This window comes from Schistocerca piceifrons, chromosome 5, assembly GCF_021461385.2.
Source record: "Schistocerca piceifrons isolate TAMUIC-IGC-003096 chromosome 5, iqSchPice1.1, whole genome shotgun sequence".
NCBI classification, from domain to species: domain Eukaryota; kingdom Metazoa; phylum Arthropoda; class Insecta; order Orthoptera; family Acrididae; genus Schistocerca; species Schistocerca piceifrons.
The window spans coordinates 32,718,269-32,738,597 of NC_060142.1; the positions used below are offsets into that span (position 1 = coordinate 32,718,269).

Sequence of the window (20,329 nt, forward strand, 5' to 3'; positions counted from 1 at the left end):
GGCTTGTCCGACCAGGTATCATGTTTTCAGTCATCAGCAGTCCAATGTCGGAGTTGACGGACCCAGTCGAGGCATAAAGCTTTGTGTTGTGCAGTCATCAGGGGTACACGAATGGGCCTCCGGCTCCGAAGGCCCGTATCGATGATAATTCGTCGAAAGGTTCGGACGCTGACACTTGTTGATGGCCCAGCATTGAAATCTGCGGCAATATGTGGAAGGGTTGCACTTCAGTCACGTTGAATGATCCTCTTCAGTCGTCGTTGGTCCCGTTCTTGCAGGATCTTTTCCCGGCCGCTGCGATGTCGGAGATTTTATGTTTTACCGGATTCCTGATATTCAGGGTACACTCGTGAAATTTTCGTACGGGAAAATCCCCCCTTCATCGTTACGTCGAAGATGCTGTGTCGCATTGCTCGTGCGCCGACCATAACACCACATTCCAGCTCACTTAAACCTTGATAACCAGCCATTGTAGCAGCAGTAACCGATCTAACAACTGAGCCAGACAGTTGTAGTCTTATATAGGCGTTGCCGACCGCAGCGCCGTATTCTGCCTGGTCACATATCCTGTATTTGAATATGCATGTCTAAACCAGTTTCTTTGGCGCTTGAGTGTATATTGATTTTCTGACAGTGTCGTAAAACCACCGACGACAAATTTCTAAGAATAAGAGAGGCAAATGATGTGGTGTAGCATCATGACAACTTCAACAGGGAACATGGTTACACTTCCCCAGCTGCCAGCTCAACAGGCAACATTTCAGCGATTATTTCGTCTTCAGAAGCAGTAATGCAGGAGGACACTGAGACTAACTTGTGGACACCTTCCTCCATTAGGCAGGGATCACCTAACTTACTGTGCGTCGTCGATGAGACCCTCCTCGCACACTAGATGGCCTCACATGTGACGTGACTGCAAACTGTAGTGAATGCTTCGTTTTTCGTAGTTTATTCCAAATCTGTCTGTTGCCGTTCATGCCACGAGTAAATTCCACAAGAAATCAATTAAAACCAAGTACATTAATTCTTCCCCTCCCCCTCTCCCTCCCCCATGAACCACAGACCTTGCCGTTGGTGGGGAGGCTTGCGTGTCTCAGCGATACAGAGAGCCATACCGTAGGTGCAACCACAACGGAGGGGTTTCTGTTGAGAGGCCAGACAAACGTGTGGTTCCTGAAGAGGGGCAGCAGCCGTTTCAGTAGTTGCAGGGGCAACAGTCTGGATGACTGACTGATCTGGCCTTGTAACACTAACGAAAACGGCCTTGCTATGCTGGTACTGCGAACGGCTGAAAGCAAGGGGAAACTACAGCCGTAATTTTTCCCGAGGGCATACAGCTTTACTGTATGGTTAAATGATGAGACAAGAAAAGAATAGAAGCTTTCGAAATGTGGTACTACAGAAGAATGCTGAAGATTAGATGGATCGATCACATAACTAATGAGGAGGTATTGAATAGAATTGGAGAGAAGAGAAATTTGTGGCACAACTTGACTAGAAGAAGGGATCGGTTGGTAGGGCATATTCTGAGGCATCAAGGGATCACCAATTTAGCATTGGAGGGCAGCGTGGAGGGAAAAAATCGTAGAGGGAGACCAAGAGAGGAATACACTAAACAGATTCAGAACGATGTAGGTTTCTGTAGGTACAGGGAGATGAAGAAGCTTGCGCAGGATAGAGTAGCATGGAGAGCTGCATCAAACCAGTCTCTGGATGAAAACCACAACAACAACATATTAATTTGTAAGAGGTCCGAGCAGATGTAATTTCGGTGTATTGCTCATGCGCTGCCTGCGATATGCAAGGTCTCTGACCAGAGAGCAGTGTTGACTGCAGTAGGAACTGTGTAGCTGTAGCAGTAAGTTGTTGCTAGTCTGGAGTCTGCTCTGGTCTGGTCTGGTGTATCGTGTTTGTGGTGTCACCGCCAGACACCACACTTGCTAGGTGGTAGCCTTTAAATCGGCCGCGGTCCGCTAGTATACGACGGACCCGCGTGTCGCTTCTGTCAGTGATTGCAGACCGAGCGCCGCCACACGGCAGGTCTAGAGACACTTCCTAGCACTCGCCCCAGTTGTACAGCCGTCTTTGCTAGCGATGGTTCACTGACAAATTACGCTCTCATTTGCCGAGACGATAGTTAGCATAGCCTTCAGCTACGTCATTTGCTACGACCTAGCAAGGCGCCATTATCATTTGCTATTTATCTTGTGATGCATGTACCGGCAGACCGATGTTCACCAATTATGGATTAAAGTTAAGTATTCCAACAGCTACGACCTTTTTTGCTAAAGTCTAACTTCCTTAAATGTTCCAGACCTCACGCCAGCCTGCGTGAGCTCAACGCGTGCCTTTCAGCTACCAATCATAGTGGCTTGGCTATCTTGCCAAGTCACAACAGTGTTGGCTGACCCGGTCGCGGTGCAGCGATGCCGGAGCCTGAGTATTATTGTACAAGGTAAAAAGCAGCCTCGCGCATATGTAGTAATGTTATCTCAAGTCGCATGTAAATGTTTTAAAACTCTCGTAATAATAATCTTCCTCATAAAATGTAACTTTTAACAACCATTCATTTCAATTTAAAGAATTTACTAATTTCTCCCATCCATGATCATCCCGATTATTCCAATAGAAAAATCAGTTGCTTCTTTTCATAAATGACAGATAGGTCGGCCAGCATTGCACAGAGCTGTACCGGAAAAATTTATTGTAAGAGCAGATATATCCGGCGACTTCATTGAGGTAAGAATTTTTTCCTTTTTTTATTCAGAATGATCTTTCAGGGCCATGACGCAGCACTGCTGTCGTCCAAAATTTACCAGGTTAAATTCACAGTGAATTATTGAAAAGTCATAAGTGAGCGACAATTTAATTGAGAGGTTAGTTACATTGCTTTATTACCAGGTTACTGAATTTATTTGTTATTGGGATGTTATACTGAATGTGAACGACATAATTGTAATTTTTACTGTTGAGAGGTTTAGGAATTTTTCTGTTGTGAGGTTACGCTAAATGTGAATGAATTTTGAGCTTAGATTAAATCAGAAAGAATTTTGTGTTGAGGTTAATGTGAAAAGAATTTTGTAGGGAGGTTGCAAATGAGAAAGAATTCTGTTTTGAGGTTACACTAAATTAGAATATTATTCATATTATTCTTTTTTTTTTTAATTTTTGTGGGGAGGTTAAAAATTCTTATGCAAACTGTTAATTCTACTCTCCTTTTTTCTGTAATGTTCCACATTCATGGGTATTTTCGCGTTACGGGTCTGTGGAATGAATAACGTATTCAGTGTATGCTATGCTGAAAGCAGCCGCGCCGTCCCAGGGTGTGTAAGCCGCCAATCGTGCTAGGAAACACGACTACCAACATGCGATATCTATTTAACAAGTACACTGTTGACCTTTATAATTGCAGCACCTTGGAGGCAGCATGCAACGAATGTCAAATTACTACGAAGTGTACCACGTGCGTTAATGCGCAAATGGTTAACATTTCGGTGCAGCTGCACGAAGTAGGTACGATAGATGTCATCTACATTCTCTAAGAGAAGGAAAGGTTACACAGCGGCTTTCTTATTGAAAAATCGCATCTGAATGTAGGCTGTTTGAGAAATAACCGGTTTATGCATCGTGTAAGAAGCTGAGACGTCTGCTAATATGCTTAGGGATTCAGTAGCCTCAGTACCAACGTACGGAAACTGCTGTTTATCGCCCTGCAGTTGTTACTGCTCGAGTTGATCGGGATTCTGCGACTGCGATCCGATTATGGAACAGATGGGTGCAACAAATCACAGTAAACGCCACTAGCTCCCGGATTATAGTGAAGCGGCACAACAGATCTGAGCGAAACTGCGCGTCGGGCAGATGGCGCAGCGCTGCTTCGCTCCCAGGTATAGTGGGACAGGTAAGGCTCGATAGACTGCCTGGACAGCAAACGCACAGACCATAGATCTGAAATCTTTCTCAAACTATTTTGAAGAAACTACACGGTAAAAAAATTCGACTTTCGTGCATCCCATAGCTTAATTCATCAGATCCATGATGATCTACTTCAAAATTAAGCAAGCTACTGCAAAAAACTCTGATAGTTTGCAATTAAAAATACAGGTCGCTATGGATTTGCATTTGGTGCGCGTTATGTTATACCTTGCTGTGTACCAAATGTAGTTAACATACTGAACTATTCTTTAAACTTGGCACTGATCTATAACTCACTCCATTCTCGTGAAAATGGATCGTATACAGCGCACTCCTTTCCGCTCGTGTGCCCAGACGATAAAGCACCACTTTGAAATGTTATCAAGATCCGACTGAATATCTGTGCAGTTTTTTTCAGACAGTACTTCATTAATGGTAATTAACTGCGTGATCTGCGAAAAGTCTGGGGTTACAATCGATATTATGTGCAAGGTCTTTAACGTGCAACATGAACAGCAAGTGTCGCAATATACGTCTCTGGAGCATACCCGAAGTTACTTCCACATGATGTCGGTGACCCCATCCGACCGCAGCACCGCGACCAGTTTTGCGGCTTCCCTTGACACGGCAAAACAAAGAGGCGGGCCGCTAGTTGTGCGCACAACAACAACAACAACAACAACAACGGCCACTGGAGTGACAGTACTTCGTCGTTTCAGATGATTCGCAGTTTTGCGATGGACAAATCCGTATGAGAAGTATTCGAGAAGAACGAATGTTACCAGAACGAGTTTTTTCATCCAAATGCGGGTCTAAAATCTGGGGTGACGGTATGGAGTGCCACTGGGTACACAACATGATTACTTCCGTTTCGCAGAGCCGATAATTTAGACAGTAGTCGTTATATTTCTGAGGTGTTAACGCCGGTGACTCTGCAATATCTGCTGGGTGTCCATGACATTATCTTTCAGCAAGATACCGCAAGAACGCATGTTGACCTTGCTTTCGTGACCTACTTCGATACATAGGGTGTTTAACTGTTGTTCTAGCCAGCACGTTTTCCAGATCTCTCACCCAATGAAAATATTGCTCAGTGGTTGCTGGGCAACTGGCACGCTACCGCTCGCCATCCACTACCACTAATGAACTCTGATATTGAGTGGAAGCAACATGGAATGACGTACGTGTGTCTGTCATCCAGTCTCAGTTTTGCTCGATATACGGCAAGATTACATCCATTGTTGATGGAGATGGCAGCTTATTGTTCTGAATTTCGAACCCTGAATACAACCAAATCACAAATAAACAGAATCGTGTATTCTTCCTGTGATACAATTTCTTATTTGTTATCCTTCGTGGTGTTGTTTCTTTAATGGCCGGTAGCGTTTAAGCGGCGTGTTTCATTAATAAAGCATAGCCCCCAAGTATGCACTAACAACCTCAGCACTTTACGGGATCATATCGCGGCGAGTCTGCCGGTGAAATTTGCAATTTTTTCAAAAATGGTTCAAATGGCTCGGAGCACTATGGGACTTAACATCTGAGGTCATCAGTCCCCTAGAACTTAGAACTAATTAAACCTAACTAACCTAAGGACAGCACACACATCCATGCCCGAGGCAGGATCCGAACCTGCGACCTTAGCGGTCGCGCGGTTCCAGACTGAAGCGCCTAGAACCGCTCGGCCACTCCGGCCGGCGCTATTTTTTCCCCCGCAGGTAGCGCCACACGCCAACGGTTGCTGTGAGCAATGAATACGTAATATATGACTTGCTGGATTTATTGTAATTTGAAGATCGTCTAACTACAGGTAAGCAATACAGAAAGCAAATAACGTTGATAATACTGTTGTAGTATTTGCATTCGTACTGCAGTTGTGCGTGTTGCTGATAGTATTAAATACTGCGCTAAAAGTACGCTGATACTTCTATTTTGCGATGCACAACAATCGGAAATATACTCATTATTCCTTACAGATGCCCACTGTTGTCTGCCGTTCTGTAAGAATGAAAAAGGAAAACCTAGCGGCATATGTTATCACTGATTTCCGGTTGATAATAGCCTAAGAAGCACAGGGCTACGAATGACTTCCCGAGAAAATTTCACGCCAAGTACGTAGTTTGCAGTAAACATTTCACCAAGATAGATTGTAAATCTGGTCCCATGAAAAAGATTCTGAAAACCGCTTTCTCAGCATATTTCCAAATTATCTGTTTCTTAAAATTCCAGTAGCAGGAATATCTTGGCGTCAAATCGAAAAACAAGTCTCCCAATAATCTAGTTTGTTGTAAACATAAAAACAATTTGCAAGCTCTGCGCAAGCACCAGGCACAAATGTTCCACTGAATGAATTCACTTAAGCTGGAGTTCAAACAGAAGACGACGTTCTATCCAAATTAAAAGCCTTGGAAAATTAACTAAAGTCTCGAAAAACTAAAATATGGAGACTAAACAACAAATTAAAGTGTGTTGTCAGAGCAAGTGCTACAGTATGAAAATAATGCATATCATAAAAACGCGCAATCATTAATATCAGAAGAAAGGAAGGACTTAAGACGTAGTTCCTGCTGGAGCAAATAAATTTTTTTTATAAAAAAAATCACCTCGCTGGAGTGATAAAGTAACAAAACAGTGCGTCTTTTGACAATACTGCTCTCCCAAACTATACAAATATGCCACAGATCTTATGCTAAATTTGCCCAGTAGCCGAACTCTTTCTCGTTTCGTTGGTGATATTTCCTAAGAGAGACTTTGGTAAGGCCAAGACTGGAAGCAAAAGCTTTCTGTCTAAACAAGGTGGGGTTTATATGTGGCTTGGTAATTGATGTCAATTAGCACCAACTCCAGTACGATAAAAAACTGGATGTACTCTGCGGAGAAGGAGATACAGTGGAAACGCAATAGCGCGAGAATCGTAGCGAGTGACAATAGTGTGTGTAAAAGAAGTTACCAGTTTCAGCCAATCGTTTGTTGTGCGTAATTCGATACATTCTCGTAACATCAGCGGAAACAGCCTGTGTTATCCGTCAGTGCCCTTAGTGAGTTTGCTAAACGCAGTGTCGGATTTTGTGGTAAGTGCTATCCTGTGCTTGCAAACTTATGCTGTAAGAAAATAGCTGGAAATGTGTACGAATACAGTGTCAGAACTAGAAAAAGTAGCATGTTTTTGTTGTGACTGTGGGGAAAATCATGTACTACTTCTCAGTGCTCTCGTGTGCAAATATTTCTTAACAATTTTGCTGAAGCAGATAGCTTCTTTTACTGCAGAAACTTACGAAAAAATGAATTTTTGGACTCCACTGAATCGAAAGGTGGTGTATGTTTAACACCATACACTTTCTACTCACAAGAGGAACACCTCATCGCAGCCCCCTGAGGTTTAGTGGTAAGATGGCCCAGTAGATATCCCGTCAAAACAGAACACAGATCATGCATGCTAACAGGAGGAAGGTGTAGTGAACTATGAAAAAAAAGCAAAATAGAAAGTGAACGGTCCAAACTTCAGAAGTGTGACATCGAGTAAGTTGGCATAGCCACGGCATTATTGTGAAGTGGTCGCGATGTTGGACTACAAAGTGGACTAGTCGTGTTTAAAACTCCCTCGTAACATTTACTTTATTTTCTTCTCACGAAATTATTAACTGTGCGTCCAGTCATTGAAAAGTTTGTTCTCTTTCTGTAGTCTTGGCAGTTGTCATACTGTACATTGGTTATAGAATATGAGTCGCGTGATTATGAATAGATTACCGTCGCAAGTAAATGTGATGAGTTGTGAGTGTAGGCGGGATACCACATAGCCGTCTCACAGAAATGAAAAGAACAAATAAATGGGTGTGAACCACGTTTCAAATTCAAAATTTCTTAACGGAACGCACGGCTAAAAACATATATTTTGATAGAGCACAGGGAAAACTGTGTGATTATGAAACTGTTGCATTCATTAGTTGCGGCGTATGTGACAAACTATTTTGTTTTCATTGTTTCCTAGGGTAGTGATCACATTCATACGAACACCGAATTCAAGCAAGGAGGCATTTCTCACTCACTCACCAGGCTGTGTACAAGTTATGTGCGTCCATAAGAGATTAATCTCATATGACACACGTACTGTCAGTAATGCCGTGTATGACAGACCAGACGTGTTTTCCGGTGGAGGATTCGGTTGACTTGTCGCCTTGTCGTCAAACGATTACGGTTCCCATTCGAAAGCCACGTCCTTTCGGCTGCTAATAGAGTAGTTGTGCAGAACAAACTTTCATTATAGGTCGCTTCCTTACACCTTGTTATTGCAAACGGACGTTAAACCACGACACAGACACAAATATGTAAACAGCCAAAATAAGATGAGCAGGATGGAAATTTGAATACGGCTCGCCCGCTTGGCGGTCCAACACCGTGACACTGTACAACGACGTCATCGCTCTTACGGGCTCCTCTATGTTGCACTTCTTATCCTTCGACCGTTCACTGTTTCTATTTCGCTTTTCTTTTTCACAGTTCAGTGCACCTTCTTCCTGTTTTCATGCTTGATACATGATCAGTTTTTGACAGGCGTCCACTGGGCCCTCTTTTCACTAAATGTGAGGGGGGTGCACTGGGTAATTTCCCTGGTCAGTAGCATCTGGTAAGAGTTGGCAGTCAGGGCTTTGCAGCGACCGGCTGAACATCAGATCATAACAAGCTCAGGGTGCCTATTCTGTATCTTTCCGCTATTGTGCCGACCGTTTCGGTACTCAAGAGCACCGAACGGTCTAGTACTCGAATTAGAGCCCCAGCATTATTCAGTATGCATTTCGGTAGCGATGCCGTTCGGGTCTGGAGAACCGAAGCGCTGTAGTCGGTTCGCGTCTGCAAGCCAATCAAAAGCAAGCGGCCGCAGATCCACGCATGCGCACTGCAGAACGCACAGCGCCACGAACACAAAGCGGCTAGCAGACGACACAGGCGCGCTATTCTTCCAAGCACCGAAAATTGCGTTTACGTTGCCATAACGCATGACGCCGCATTCCATTGAGCTGACGTGCCCGCCTTCATCGCTCTTGCGTCCCCCATAACAGCATCCCGTAAAGTATATCCATTTCCATGATTCTCAGCTGGAATGCATAGAAATTTTTACAGTTTCCCTGACCGCATGTTTCCATGCATGCATAATAACGACAGCGTATTTGACTGTATTCTGCAGACTGTCGTAAATGTCGCTTTATGTCATCTTATTCTCATTCACACTGACATCGTGTTTTAGATTTTACGTTTCGGAAAATGAGTTAGGAATAGTGTGTAGTACCACATTGTACTAATACATCTGTAAAACACCCGAAAAATTGATTATGAGAGCTTCAAAGAATAAGAAGATAAGCAGAATGTGATTACCACTCGCTCCTAGAGATCCAGATGATGAAGTAGCCCACTTCCCTATATGATACGTCAACGATTTGAGTCTTAAAAACAAAATTGAAAACATTCATTTTCGAGAGCTCCTGCAGTTCGTCGAAGTTTATAACATGCATCTCATGAATGAAAATGTTTCGTATATGGTGCTACAGTCTAAAAATATTACGGCGGAGGTCTTTCATCTCTGTCTACTGCTGTTGAGGATTGGATCGCAGATAAATACTTGTGACCAGCAAGATTATGAAGATGACTGTTGCTAGTTACATTCCCAGTAATTTAAGTTGTGCTCTTAAATTCCTGTCTAACCGCATACTCGGAAATCGCTACATATTCGGAAGAAATGGTGAATTATTTCTGACAAGAAAAAGTATAAAGGTCACTGTTGGTTGTTTCACTTACAGCAATTTCTTCTCCAGAAATGTCATATTTCGTTTTTTAAACACACAGAAATCACGAAATCATTACGGAAGAAGTGCGCTCTTACATGTAAGGAATAACGAATATTGCAGAAAAATCTTAACTTACAGGAATAACAATGTCTCAGAACGTGTTGCATATATGAAGAGAAAAAAAAAATATTTTTGTACCAATCCGTGCGCGAACCAGTGTCCTTTTATGTAACATTCACGCGCGCTAACCACTTTTTTTCATTTTGTTCGTTGTTGATCGATGTGTTTGGTCGTTGCGGACGTCGGGTTCGTTTTGTTGATCCTTCCACTCGGTTTTTTATTACAGAGGCCAACCAGCTCGCTGACCGAATACGCTGAGGTACCGTGCCGGCAACCACTTGGCCACGCCAAACAACAAAGACATGGTGCTCAAGTCTCTTACTATTGCATTGAGGAACGTAGTCTGACTTCGTTGCCAAACGGTGCTGCGTAAGTCATAAATGCGTGATAGTTTGGAAGTTTTCAATATCAGGCTTCACATAATTGCTTTCCATTGTTACTTGAAAGTTGTAAACATGTTTCGATAGTTACTAACTAAACCATTTGTGGGAAAAAGTATACAAAGTCACTACTAAGGTCAATTCACAGTCATGTAATATACGTAAGCAGGGTCGATGTCTTGATATTTAATGATCTTTAAACTCTTATTTGCATAAAAATAACACGTATTTTGAGAGAATACTGACCGAAAACTTTTTTTTAACGTAATCATTCGCAGTAACAACCTAACCTAACCATATTGCTAACAAAGGAAAATAGTCTATTACGAACTCACTTTCCAACTGGATGCGTCCTCTGGTGATTCTTTAGTAACACAATCACTAAATCCAAAGCTAAAACCGCTAAATATGTTTAAAATAACAAATTATAGGTGTACATAAGCCACAGCTCAACGATCGACAGGGCCTCACCGAAATCCAAAACCTCCCGGCACAATTGTCGTAAAATCGGTGGGAGGACCGTTCGGTAACAAGTCTCAGAAGCTTACTGAATAGGATATTTCGATAAAAAACCGAAAATGACGTCACTACCGAGACTAACCCACTACACCGATCGATACGTACGATACAGAATAGGGCCCCAGACAACGACAGCCGAGGCTGGTAGAGCATGCTAGCGGACTATGAATAAGGAATACGAGTACTGAGGACTGCAGAGTGTTGATGGCAGGCGACCGAGCGCTGACCTGGTGCAAGATGGCGGGGCAGCGGCGCACGTAGGGCCTGCGGGCGAGCGCGGCCAGCTTGCGCCGGTCGGCCGCCGTCAGCGGCTGCGTCGGCACGCCGAGCGGCGCCAGCTCCGACGGCAGCACGCCCAGCCAGCGCACGGCCGGCGTCGCCAGCCGACTCGCCGCGTCGCACAGCGCCTGCGTAAGCAAGACCACCACCGCTCCGCTCACAAGCACGCCGCACCAACGTGGAACTAACAACAAGCGTCTTCAACCAAAAAATAACGTCGTGCGGAAACACAGTTAATTCTACACAACATACAGCAGCTAACTACATCACCTAACAGTCAACTGCAAAGGACATCCACGCATACCTAACTTAAAGTCCCCCGCCGCGTTTTTCTGTCTGCCTGTGTAGGTTAATCTCAGGAAGTACTGCACGGATTTCGATACGGTGTTCACTAACAGACTGTGAACGTGTTACAAATCGTACACAATGGGAAGGACCAGGCCCCTTTCCTTTTTTTCTTTTATCATTCGTTTATTACATCAGAGAAATACACATATTAAGACAAAATATAACTACATGAAATACTGCTCCCAGTAAAGGTTAACATAAGCAATGACAAAACTTGGTTGTCTTAAAGGTTTCTGCTGGCAACAAATTTTGAGGCAATGTAAGGTTTATATCAATTTAGCTCAAACACGTAGCTAGTGATTGAATCACGACACACACACTTCAACAATTTTGGTAACAAATAAATAGCGTGAATTTGTACTCACAGTAACCAACTAATCAACAGCCTTACCATTGAATAAGTACTAGGCCATTTGGAACGAATTAGGAACACCCCGCAACTAGGGGACTTATTACCAACAGTCTTTAAATGTCTTTCTCCCCATTAAATAAACAAACGTCCAGTAATTAAATGAATAACAAATCAAAAACACTACGCTCCACTGAAACTCTTCAGTGGAAGAAAAGCCAAAATGAAGATTCCATTAACTGACTAGCAGTGAAGTCATACTAAAGCTCATTCTGTGTTCCCAGACACACATGGGGCAAACTTATACAAGACAAGATTTTGAAGGGAGCACATCAGTAAAACCGGTAGTGGAGCTAACTCGTGCCACTGACAATTAAGGTACTAGACCGGGGCACAAGGTGGTATACAATAAGGTTGCCTTAGTGCTATACTGCGCTCCAAAATATTAATTCAAATGGCCAGTTCACAAGTAAGTACACATAAACCAGCATTAATTAACGGGGAGTGACACCAGGTCGCTCGAAGGGATGACAACACTTAACTGAAAAGGCAAATGCCGGAGGCGGCAGTAACATCAAACACCTTCTCCGAGTTTTAACCAGGAGTCACTTCCCGCAATACAAGTAAACATTTAACCAAGCACAAGGAAGGAACCCCAAAGAGAAAATTCAAATAAAACCCCCAAAAGATATAAAGGACAGGGAACCCCAACTATTTAAATTTAAAAGAATTAGCTCTCCCCAAAGGCATTGTAAACGCGAACGCCACACTTAAGAGGCCACCAAAATTGGTTACAAAAGGTCTTATACATTTGCTCTTTTTCTTTATTGAAACACAAGGCTGCTCAACTTCTGCTGGACGTCCGGTATGGCTCGTGTAGGATACACCAGGCAGCAACCCAAGCTAGGCGGTCGCAAGGCACGGCGACCAAAATCAGGAGAGCAGACAGGCAGGCAGCCAACACATATCCTCCATGCTGAACCGGCAGACTTCGTACAACCAACTCCACATATACGTGGTTGCTTCCACCTCGTACCTCGCGGCGTCTCAGCAGGTAGCCCGAGCAAACGTCAACTGCCACTCGCCCCGCGAATGCGGAAAACAACAAGACAAGCAAAGATAAGAAACATCCAAGGATCGATAATGGACATCCAAGAGACTGGCGCGCCAGTAGCGAGCGCCACGGCTCAGACTGATTCACAAGGAAGTTCTGTGTACACACGAGGAGTGTTTTTTAAGTAAGTACCCATTTCAAATTTAAAAAAGGACGGGCTAAGATATCTCAATAATTTTATTTTTACATGAAAGCCTGTACCTTAATCTACGCACTGACGCCATTACAGTCTGATTCTCCCTTGTTTACGTTGTGTACTGAGTGCTCAAGATGCCTCCGATAATCGTGAGTCCCGCCGACTGTGAAGTATGGGCTGTTATAAGATTTCTTAGTGCTAAAGGCCTAAAAGCGATCGATATTCATTGTGAGATCTGTGCAGTTTGCGGAGAAAACATTATGAGTGATGGAATGGTAAGAAAGTGGGTGAGGGCATTTAAAGATGGCCGCACAAACGCGCGTGATGAACAACGGAGTGGGCGTCGTTCGGTCGTTAATGGAAGTTTGGTGCAGGAAGTGGACAATAAGGTGAGAAAAAACAGACGCTTTACGATTTCCTCCTTGCGGGATGACTTTCTTAATGTTTCTCGTAGTGTTTTGTGTGGCATTGTGACGGAGCACTTGAATTACCGAAAATTGTGCGCACGATGGGTACCGAAAATGTTGACGGATGTGCACAAAACCAAACGTTCAGACAGTGCATTGACTTTCCTTGAGCGGTACCACAACGACGGTGATGATTTCTTAAGCCAAATTATTACGAGCGATGAAACATGGGTGGCCTACGTCACACCAAAATCAAAGCAACAATCCATGGAAGTTGACCAAGGGCATCGTTTTGCTGCAAGACAATGCCCGTCCGCATGTGGCGAATCAGACCAAAGATATCATCACATATTTTCGATGGGAAACTCTGGATCATCCTCTGTACAGTCCCGATCTTGCGCCCAGTGACTACCATCTGTTCCTGCACTTGAAGAAACACCTGGGCGGTCAGCGTCTTCAAGACGATGACGAAGTCAAAACAATGGTGATGCAGTGGTTAACAAGTCAGGCGGCATACTTCTATGAGGAGGGTATTCAAAAATTTGTACAACGTTATGACAAGTGCCTCAATATTGACGCAAATTATGTAGAAAAGTAGATTAAGGCACAGGCTTTCATGTAAAAATAAAATTATCGAGATACCTTAGCACGTCTTTTTTTAGTTTCAAAACTGTACTTAATTAAAAAACACACCTCGTATATTGCGCAACATTCTTAAAAGGCCACTATTTCGAAATCCTGTAATTGTCTCCCAATGCGACGCAGATGTTAGAAATTTCGCTCAAAGGTGCCTACAGCCTTCCTCTGTAACGGTGCAAAAGCGTGGTTGCCTGCGACGTCATCCTCGGGCTTGGCAACGCTTCAGACAGCAAGGTGTCGACTCGTGTGAAAAAAGAGGCCACAGCTCAGAAGTTCAAGTGAGGTGTAAGATGATTTAACTTCTCACATTGGCACCACGTTTCACCACAGTTCTCCCCAGCAGCACCGTGGACGTGTCGTACGGGTGGAAGGCCTTCACACACTCTCTTAAACACATTTTACCCCTTCTTTTGACGCCTTTGCGCTCAGAGTTGAAATCAGGCAGTTTTCTTATGGCTGAGCGAGGAAACCATGCCGGCCGCGGTGGCTGTGCGGTTCTGGCGCTGCAGTCCGGAACCGCGGGGCTGCTACGGTCGCAGGTTCGAATCCTGCCTCGGGCATGGGTGTGAGTGATGTCCTTAGGTTAGTTAGGTTTAAGTAGTTCTAAGTTCTAGGGGACTTATGACCTAAGATGTTGGGTCCCATAGTGCTCAGAGCCATTTTTTCGAGGAAACCATTTCAGATACACCGCCGTTCAGGATCGACACGAAAAGGCGGCGACATAAATGGTTTCAGTGAAACGGCCCCTTCTCGTGGGCCGTGCCCTCACATAGATTTCGGTGTCGAAAACGACAGTTCCCAGTGGAATGAGCAACAGGGCGACGTTCTTCACAATCATTGACACTGCTGCCACCCACCCTTCTCTAACCACATCCTGGGACTGCAGCCGAATTGAACTTAATCTATCTCCTTTAGAGTGAAGAGCGGCCACAATTTTTGCACTGGTATACAGGGTGGAACCACTATGGACCCTTCACAACGATTCAACGAAATTTTTACATCCGGCTAGCACGCGCTAGTTCAGCGACGTAGCGCCACGTAGCTCAGGTGTGTCGGAATGGTTGACTGTCACAACAACACCCAGCAATCAATCACTACTTGTCACACTTTTAAAGTGCTCAGCAAAGGTGCGCGGATGGCACATAGGTTGTTGTTGCCGAACTGGGGGTGGGATCGGGGGTGGGGATGCGGTTCTTAGAAGCACTCTTTGCCATTTCATTCACTCGTTTATCAATGTTGCAATCCCTAGTCATCATGCCACAGGCGAACGCGAAGCAAGAGGGCTGAAAAAGAATAAAGGCACTTTGCTGCTTCAGGTTACTTTCAAATTTTGGCGAATGATTTTGAACGGTCCCTAGTGGTCCCATTCTGTGTGCCTGAGCAAAAATTCCGGTTGCTTTACATTCTAAGGGTCAGATCACCTTCTGTAGGGTTGCAGCTCCACGAAGTCCTTAGACAAGGGTTGAATCGTCCTATGTTTGAAGGTCGGATCACTTTCAAATCTCACGCTTGACGGTACGCATACAGCGGGGACAATGAGCTTTGGCGTCTGTGCTTTGCAAGAGATGTTCTAGATGACGACCATGCTGCTCCTTGCACAATGTGGATCTGATACGGTCCACAACCCCCGGTGCGCACCATACTCAGACCTACTACTACCGAACATATCAGTTTCTCGCACCTGTCGATGTACTCGGACGAAAATAGTATGTAATAGCCTGAAGCGATATGGAAAATGTACTCGATACATGCATGCTGGGCGCAATCAGTGTCCTTGTGGACGCACGTACGATGTTAATCAAACTGATCTAGACACTATCAAGTGAACGTAAAAAATACATGTAATAATTATACGAATATGTGAATGGAAACAGCAACTCATTATTTTGTTGTTGTTGGAAAACACATTTTTCCTGATGGAGTTCTGCAAGAGCAAGTCCGTGACAACAGCGCGTCAGAAATTCAAGAACAGCAAGGCTCCACCTACCAGACAACCCATTTACTGGTGGGTGCAGACGCTTGAGGAAACAGTATATCCTTGTAAAGGCAAAAAACAGACTGTATCCACTGTCGATGTCGAATGGATAGGTGGCTCTGAGCACTATGGGACTTAACATCTGAGGTCAACAGTCCCCTAGACTTAGAACTGCTTAAACCTAACTAACCTAAGGGCATCACACACATCTATGCCCTAGGCAGGATTCGAACCTGCGACCGTAGCAGGAGCGCGGTTCCGGACTGAAGCGCCTAGAACCGCTCGGCCACAACGGCGGGCGAAAGGAGTAGAGCAACACTCCTCAGAAGCCCACAGAATTGTCGCGAGCTAGTAACTTCTCAACCACCTGCATGAAGAGTGCTGAGAAAACGCCTGCAAATAAACTCTATCAGATTCTCTTTCTCCGAGGTATTACAAGGGGCGACAAAAGTTTGCGGAGACAGTTTTGCTCTGATATGTGGCACTTACTGTAAGATGAAGATTTTAGCTGCGGTTTATTTGCGACGACGAGACCACCTTTCACCTGAACGGTGCAGTAAACCTGTATAACGTGCGAATATGGGGTTCAAAGAATCCCTAAGTTGTTGTCGACGATCAATGGATACTTTTACAAGAACATGCTTCAGATGTAGCTAATATCGCAATAGCAAGAGCACAGTGCTAATTTCATATTGCAACAATATGGTGGTCAATGACACCTCCAAAATGATAATCGTGAGTTCCCGGATACTGAGTTACCACGACGATGGTTCAGTGTGCATCATCGGCTGGCAGTCTACAGTTGCTGGCATGGCCCTCCATGTACACCGGACCTCACACTGTCTGATTTTTACCTTTGGTGTTACATCGAAGACTATGTTTTCACATCTCCACTTCCGCACAACATCGATGACTTACGGCGACATATCAAGGCAGCGGTGACTGACATCGATCGGAGCATTTTGGGGCGTGACTGAACCGAATTGGTCTATAGATTGCATACGTGTCGTATGACTAACGGTTAATATATTGAAAATCTATGAGCACAACCAAATGACTTCTTTAGTTGCAGCGTCTCAGTGTCAGCGTCACTCACTTAACCAGCGTGAGTCTCAGCAGGGTCAAGGTTGGCTGGATCATTTCGTCGGTGGGTATTGTGGTATCACTGCAAGACACCACACTTGCTACGTGGTAGCCTTTAAATCAGCCGCGGTCCGTTAGTATACGTCGGACCCGCGTGTCGCGACTATCAGTGATTGCAGACCGAGCGCCGCCACACGGCAGGTCTAGAGAGACTTCCTAGCACTCGCCCCAGTTGTACAACCGACTTTGCTAGTGATGGTTCACTGACAAAATACGCTATCATTTGCCGAGAGGATAGTTAGCATAGCCTTCAGCTACGTCATTAGCTACGACCTAGCAAGGCGCCATTACCAGTTACTATTGATACTGAATCATGTACAGTCAAGAGTGACGCTCACCATTAATGGATTAAAGTTAAGTATTCCACCAGCTATGTCCGTTTTTCTAAATTCTAATTTCCTTGTCCTGTTCCAGACCTCACGCCAGCCTGCGTGAGCCAAAATGCGTGCCTTTCAGCTTCCTCTAATAACACGGTGTTGGCTCTCCTGCCAACCCACAACATTGGCGACGAGACAACACTGCGTTCTTAAGTATACTGCCCTGATTTATTTGTGTAATGGCTTCGCCACCATCTCCAGATGTACTGTCCGAATTTTATCGCTTACAGAATCAGCAGACGCAGGCCTTATTGGATGCCCTTGGACAGCTCGTCCAGGGTCAACGTGCAATGCAAAACGATGCGTCAGCCGCCGCTCCACCGCTAACGCAGCCACAAAACGCAGTTGCACCACCTTTTCGTCCTTTTGATGCTGCACTGGAAAACTGGACAGAGTGGTCAACCCAATTTGGATTCCATCTCGCCGCCTACAGAATTCAAGGTAACGAGCGGCAGCCTTCTTTGTTGTCCTCCATAGGGGTGCACACGTACCGTGTGATAGTCAAATTATTTCCCCGACGCGATGTAGCAACTGTGTGCTACGACGAAATTTTGTCTGCATTAGATGCATATTTCAAAGACTCAGTCAATGTAGTTGCCAAACGGTACACCTTTTTTTGTACAAAACGTACGGTAGGTCAGACTAATAGGGAGTGGGTTGCAACCTTGCAAGGCCTTACTAGGAATTGTGCTTTTGAGTGTCAATGTGGATTCACTTATTCAGATACTATGGTGCATGATGCCATTGCACAGAACGTTTCTGATGTTCGTATAAGGGAACAGATTTTGAAACTAGTCAATCCCTCCCTTCAACAAGTGATGGACATATTGGATCGGCAGGACACACTTGACTTTGCTCAGGAATCATTTGCGACTTCGCGACCCATGTTTCAGGTTAACCGGCTCGCCAGGCGAGCTGCACGGAACAGTAAACAGCCCTCGCACCCGGCCGCGCCACTGCTGCCAGGCTCTCAGCCACGTGTGCCACGCCGGCAAGCAAATGCAGTGCTAAAATCATGCCCACGGTGTGCTACTAGACATTCGCGTGAGAATTGCCCGGCACGCCACGCTATTTGCTTTTTCTGTAATAAAAAAGGACATGTTCAGAGTGTTTTCCAGAAAAAGCTCAGATCGGAAGCTCAAAACCGTTCCAGGCCCTTTGCTTCGCGCCAGAATCGGAATCGAACCAACAATACTCAAGCTCGCGAAACTTCGCCCATGGAAATTCATGTAGTTCATTCCACTCCGCTCAGTGCCACTCTCTCTAACAGTGACTGTGTTCGTCCCATAAATAGTGTGCGTCGACATCGCCGGAACTCTCGTCAAGTCGCAAGTGATTTTGTATCAGTGTCAGTTCACATTGCACGAGACAGTTGCTCTTGTCGTCAGCACGGCAATAAACTTTTTGTGGACTTGGACATTAACGGCAAAGTGATACCATTCCAGCTCGATACCAGGGCTGCAGTTTCACTGATCAATCAAGACACTTACAAACTGCTGGGTACACCTCTGTTGCGTGCCACAACTGTCAAGTTAACTAGCTATTTGGCTCACAAGATCCCTGTGTTGGGACAATGTAGCCTTCTTGCAACATAGAAGGGACAAACAAAACTTGTGTCATTTTACGTCCTACGTTCTTCTTCTGCAGTGAACTTGTTTGGTTTCGATTTATTTCAGTTGTTTAACTTGTCTATAGTAAATCAGGTCCTATCAGTGAACCAGACTGTGCCTTCTGACAGTGTTTCTCGTCTATGTGAAGAATTTGCAGACATTTTTGCACCGGGCCTCGGTTGCGCTAAGAACTATAAAGCACATTTGGAACTGAAAGTAAACTCGGAACCGAAATTTTTCAGAGTGCGCAATGCTCCCCACGCATTGCATGATGAGGTCGCACAAACATTACACGATTTGGAATCACAAGGTGTAATTGAATGTGTGCAGGCTTCTCTCTGGGAATCACCCTCAGTAACTTTGCCAAAACCTTCTGGAAACGTTGTCGAAGGGACGTTAAACTCTAATCACCTCCTCCTCCTTCCAGAAAATTGAGACTTTGTGTGGACTTCAAGGCAACAGTGAATCCACAACTAGTGACTGCAACTTTTCCTTTACCCTGCCCGGAAGACCTTTTTGACAAACTGTGCCCGGATAAATAATTTTCGAAGTTAGACCTAGCAGATGCGTACTTGCAAATACCGGTGGACGAAGAATCCCAGCGCGTTTTGGTGGTTAACACGCATCTTGGTTTGTATCGATTCAAACGACTGCCATTCAGGTGTGCATCCGCCCCTGCATTGTTTCAGCAATATCTACAAACTGTTTGTGCGTCGGCCCCTACTGCTGCAAACTATCTGGACGATATTGTGATCTCCGGAAAGACGGAAGAAGAACATTTAGCCTATCTCAGAACATTATTTCAGGTCTTGCGACAAAATGGTCTTCGCTTGCGGAAGGACAAACGTGTGTTATTTGATCGTGACTTACCCTACCTGGGACATGTACTCAATGCCCAAGGCATACATCCCAGTCCCGAGCACCTCCGTGCCATACAAGACTTGCCTTCGCCGCAGAATTTGAAGCAGCTACAGACTGTTCTGGGAAAAATTAACTATTATCATCGCTATGTTCCACAGGCCTCTTCCATTTCAGCTCCGCTTCATCGCTTACGCCGTAAAGGTGTTCCGTTCGTCTGGACGACGGAATGCGAACGCGCCTTTCGCCAGTTGAAATCGGCGTTGCTTTCCAATACTTGCCTTACGCCATTCGATCACCAGAAGCCCTTTTGTTGATGGTGGATGCATCGGATTTCGGGATCGGTGCTGTGCTTGCGCACAAAGATGGTTCGCACGATC

General features: G+C 44.8%; 1 protein-coding gene across 1 annotated transcript in view; it reads right to left on the reverse strand.

Annotated features, from left to right (window-relative positions):
- LOC124798135 (meiotic recombination protein SPO11) overlaps positions 1-20,329 on the reverse strand; it is a 175,395-nt gene that overhangs the window by 41,185 nt on the left and 113,881 nt on the right. The window contains exon 5 of the mRNA XM_047261404.1: positions 10,942-11,121. Coding sequence (XP_047117360.1) covers positions 10,942-11,121 — 180 coding nt within the window. The remainder of the gene's footprint in view (positions 1-10,941; positions 11,122-20,329) is intronic.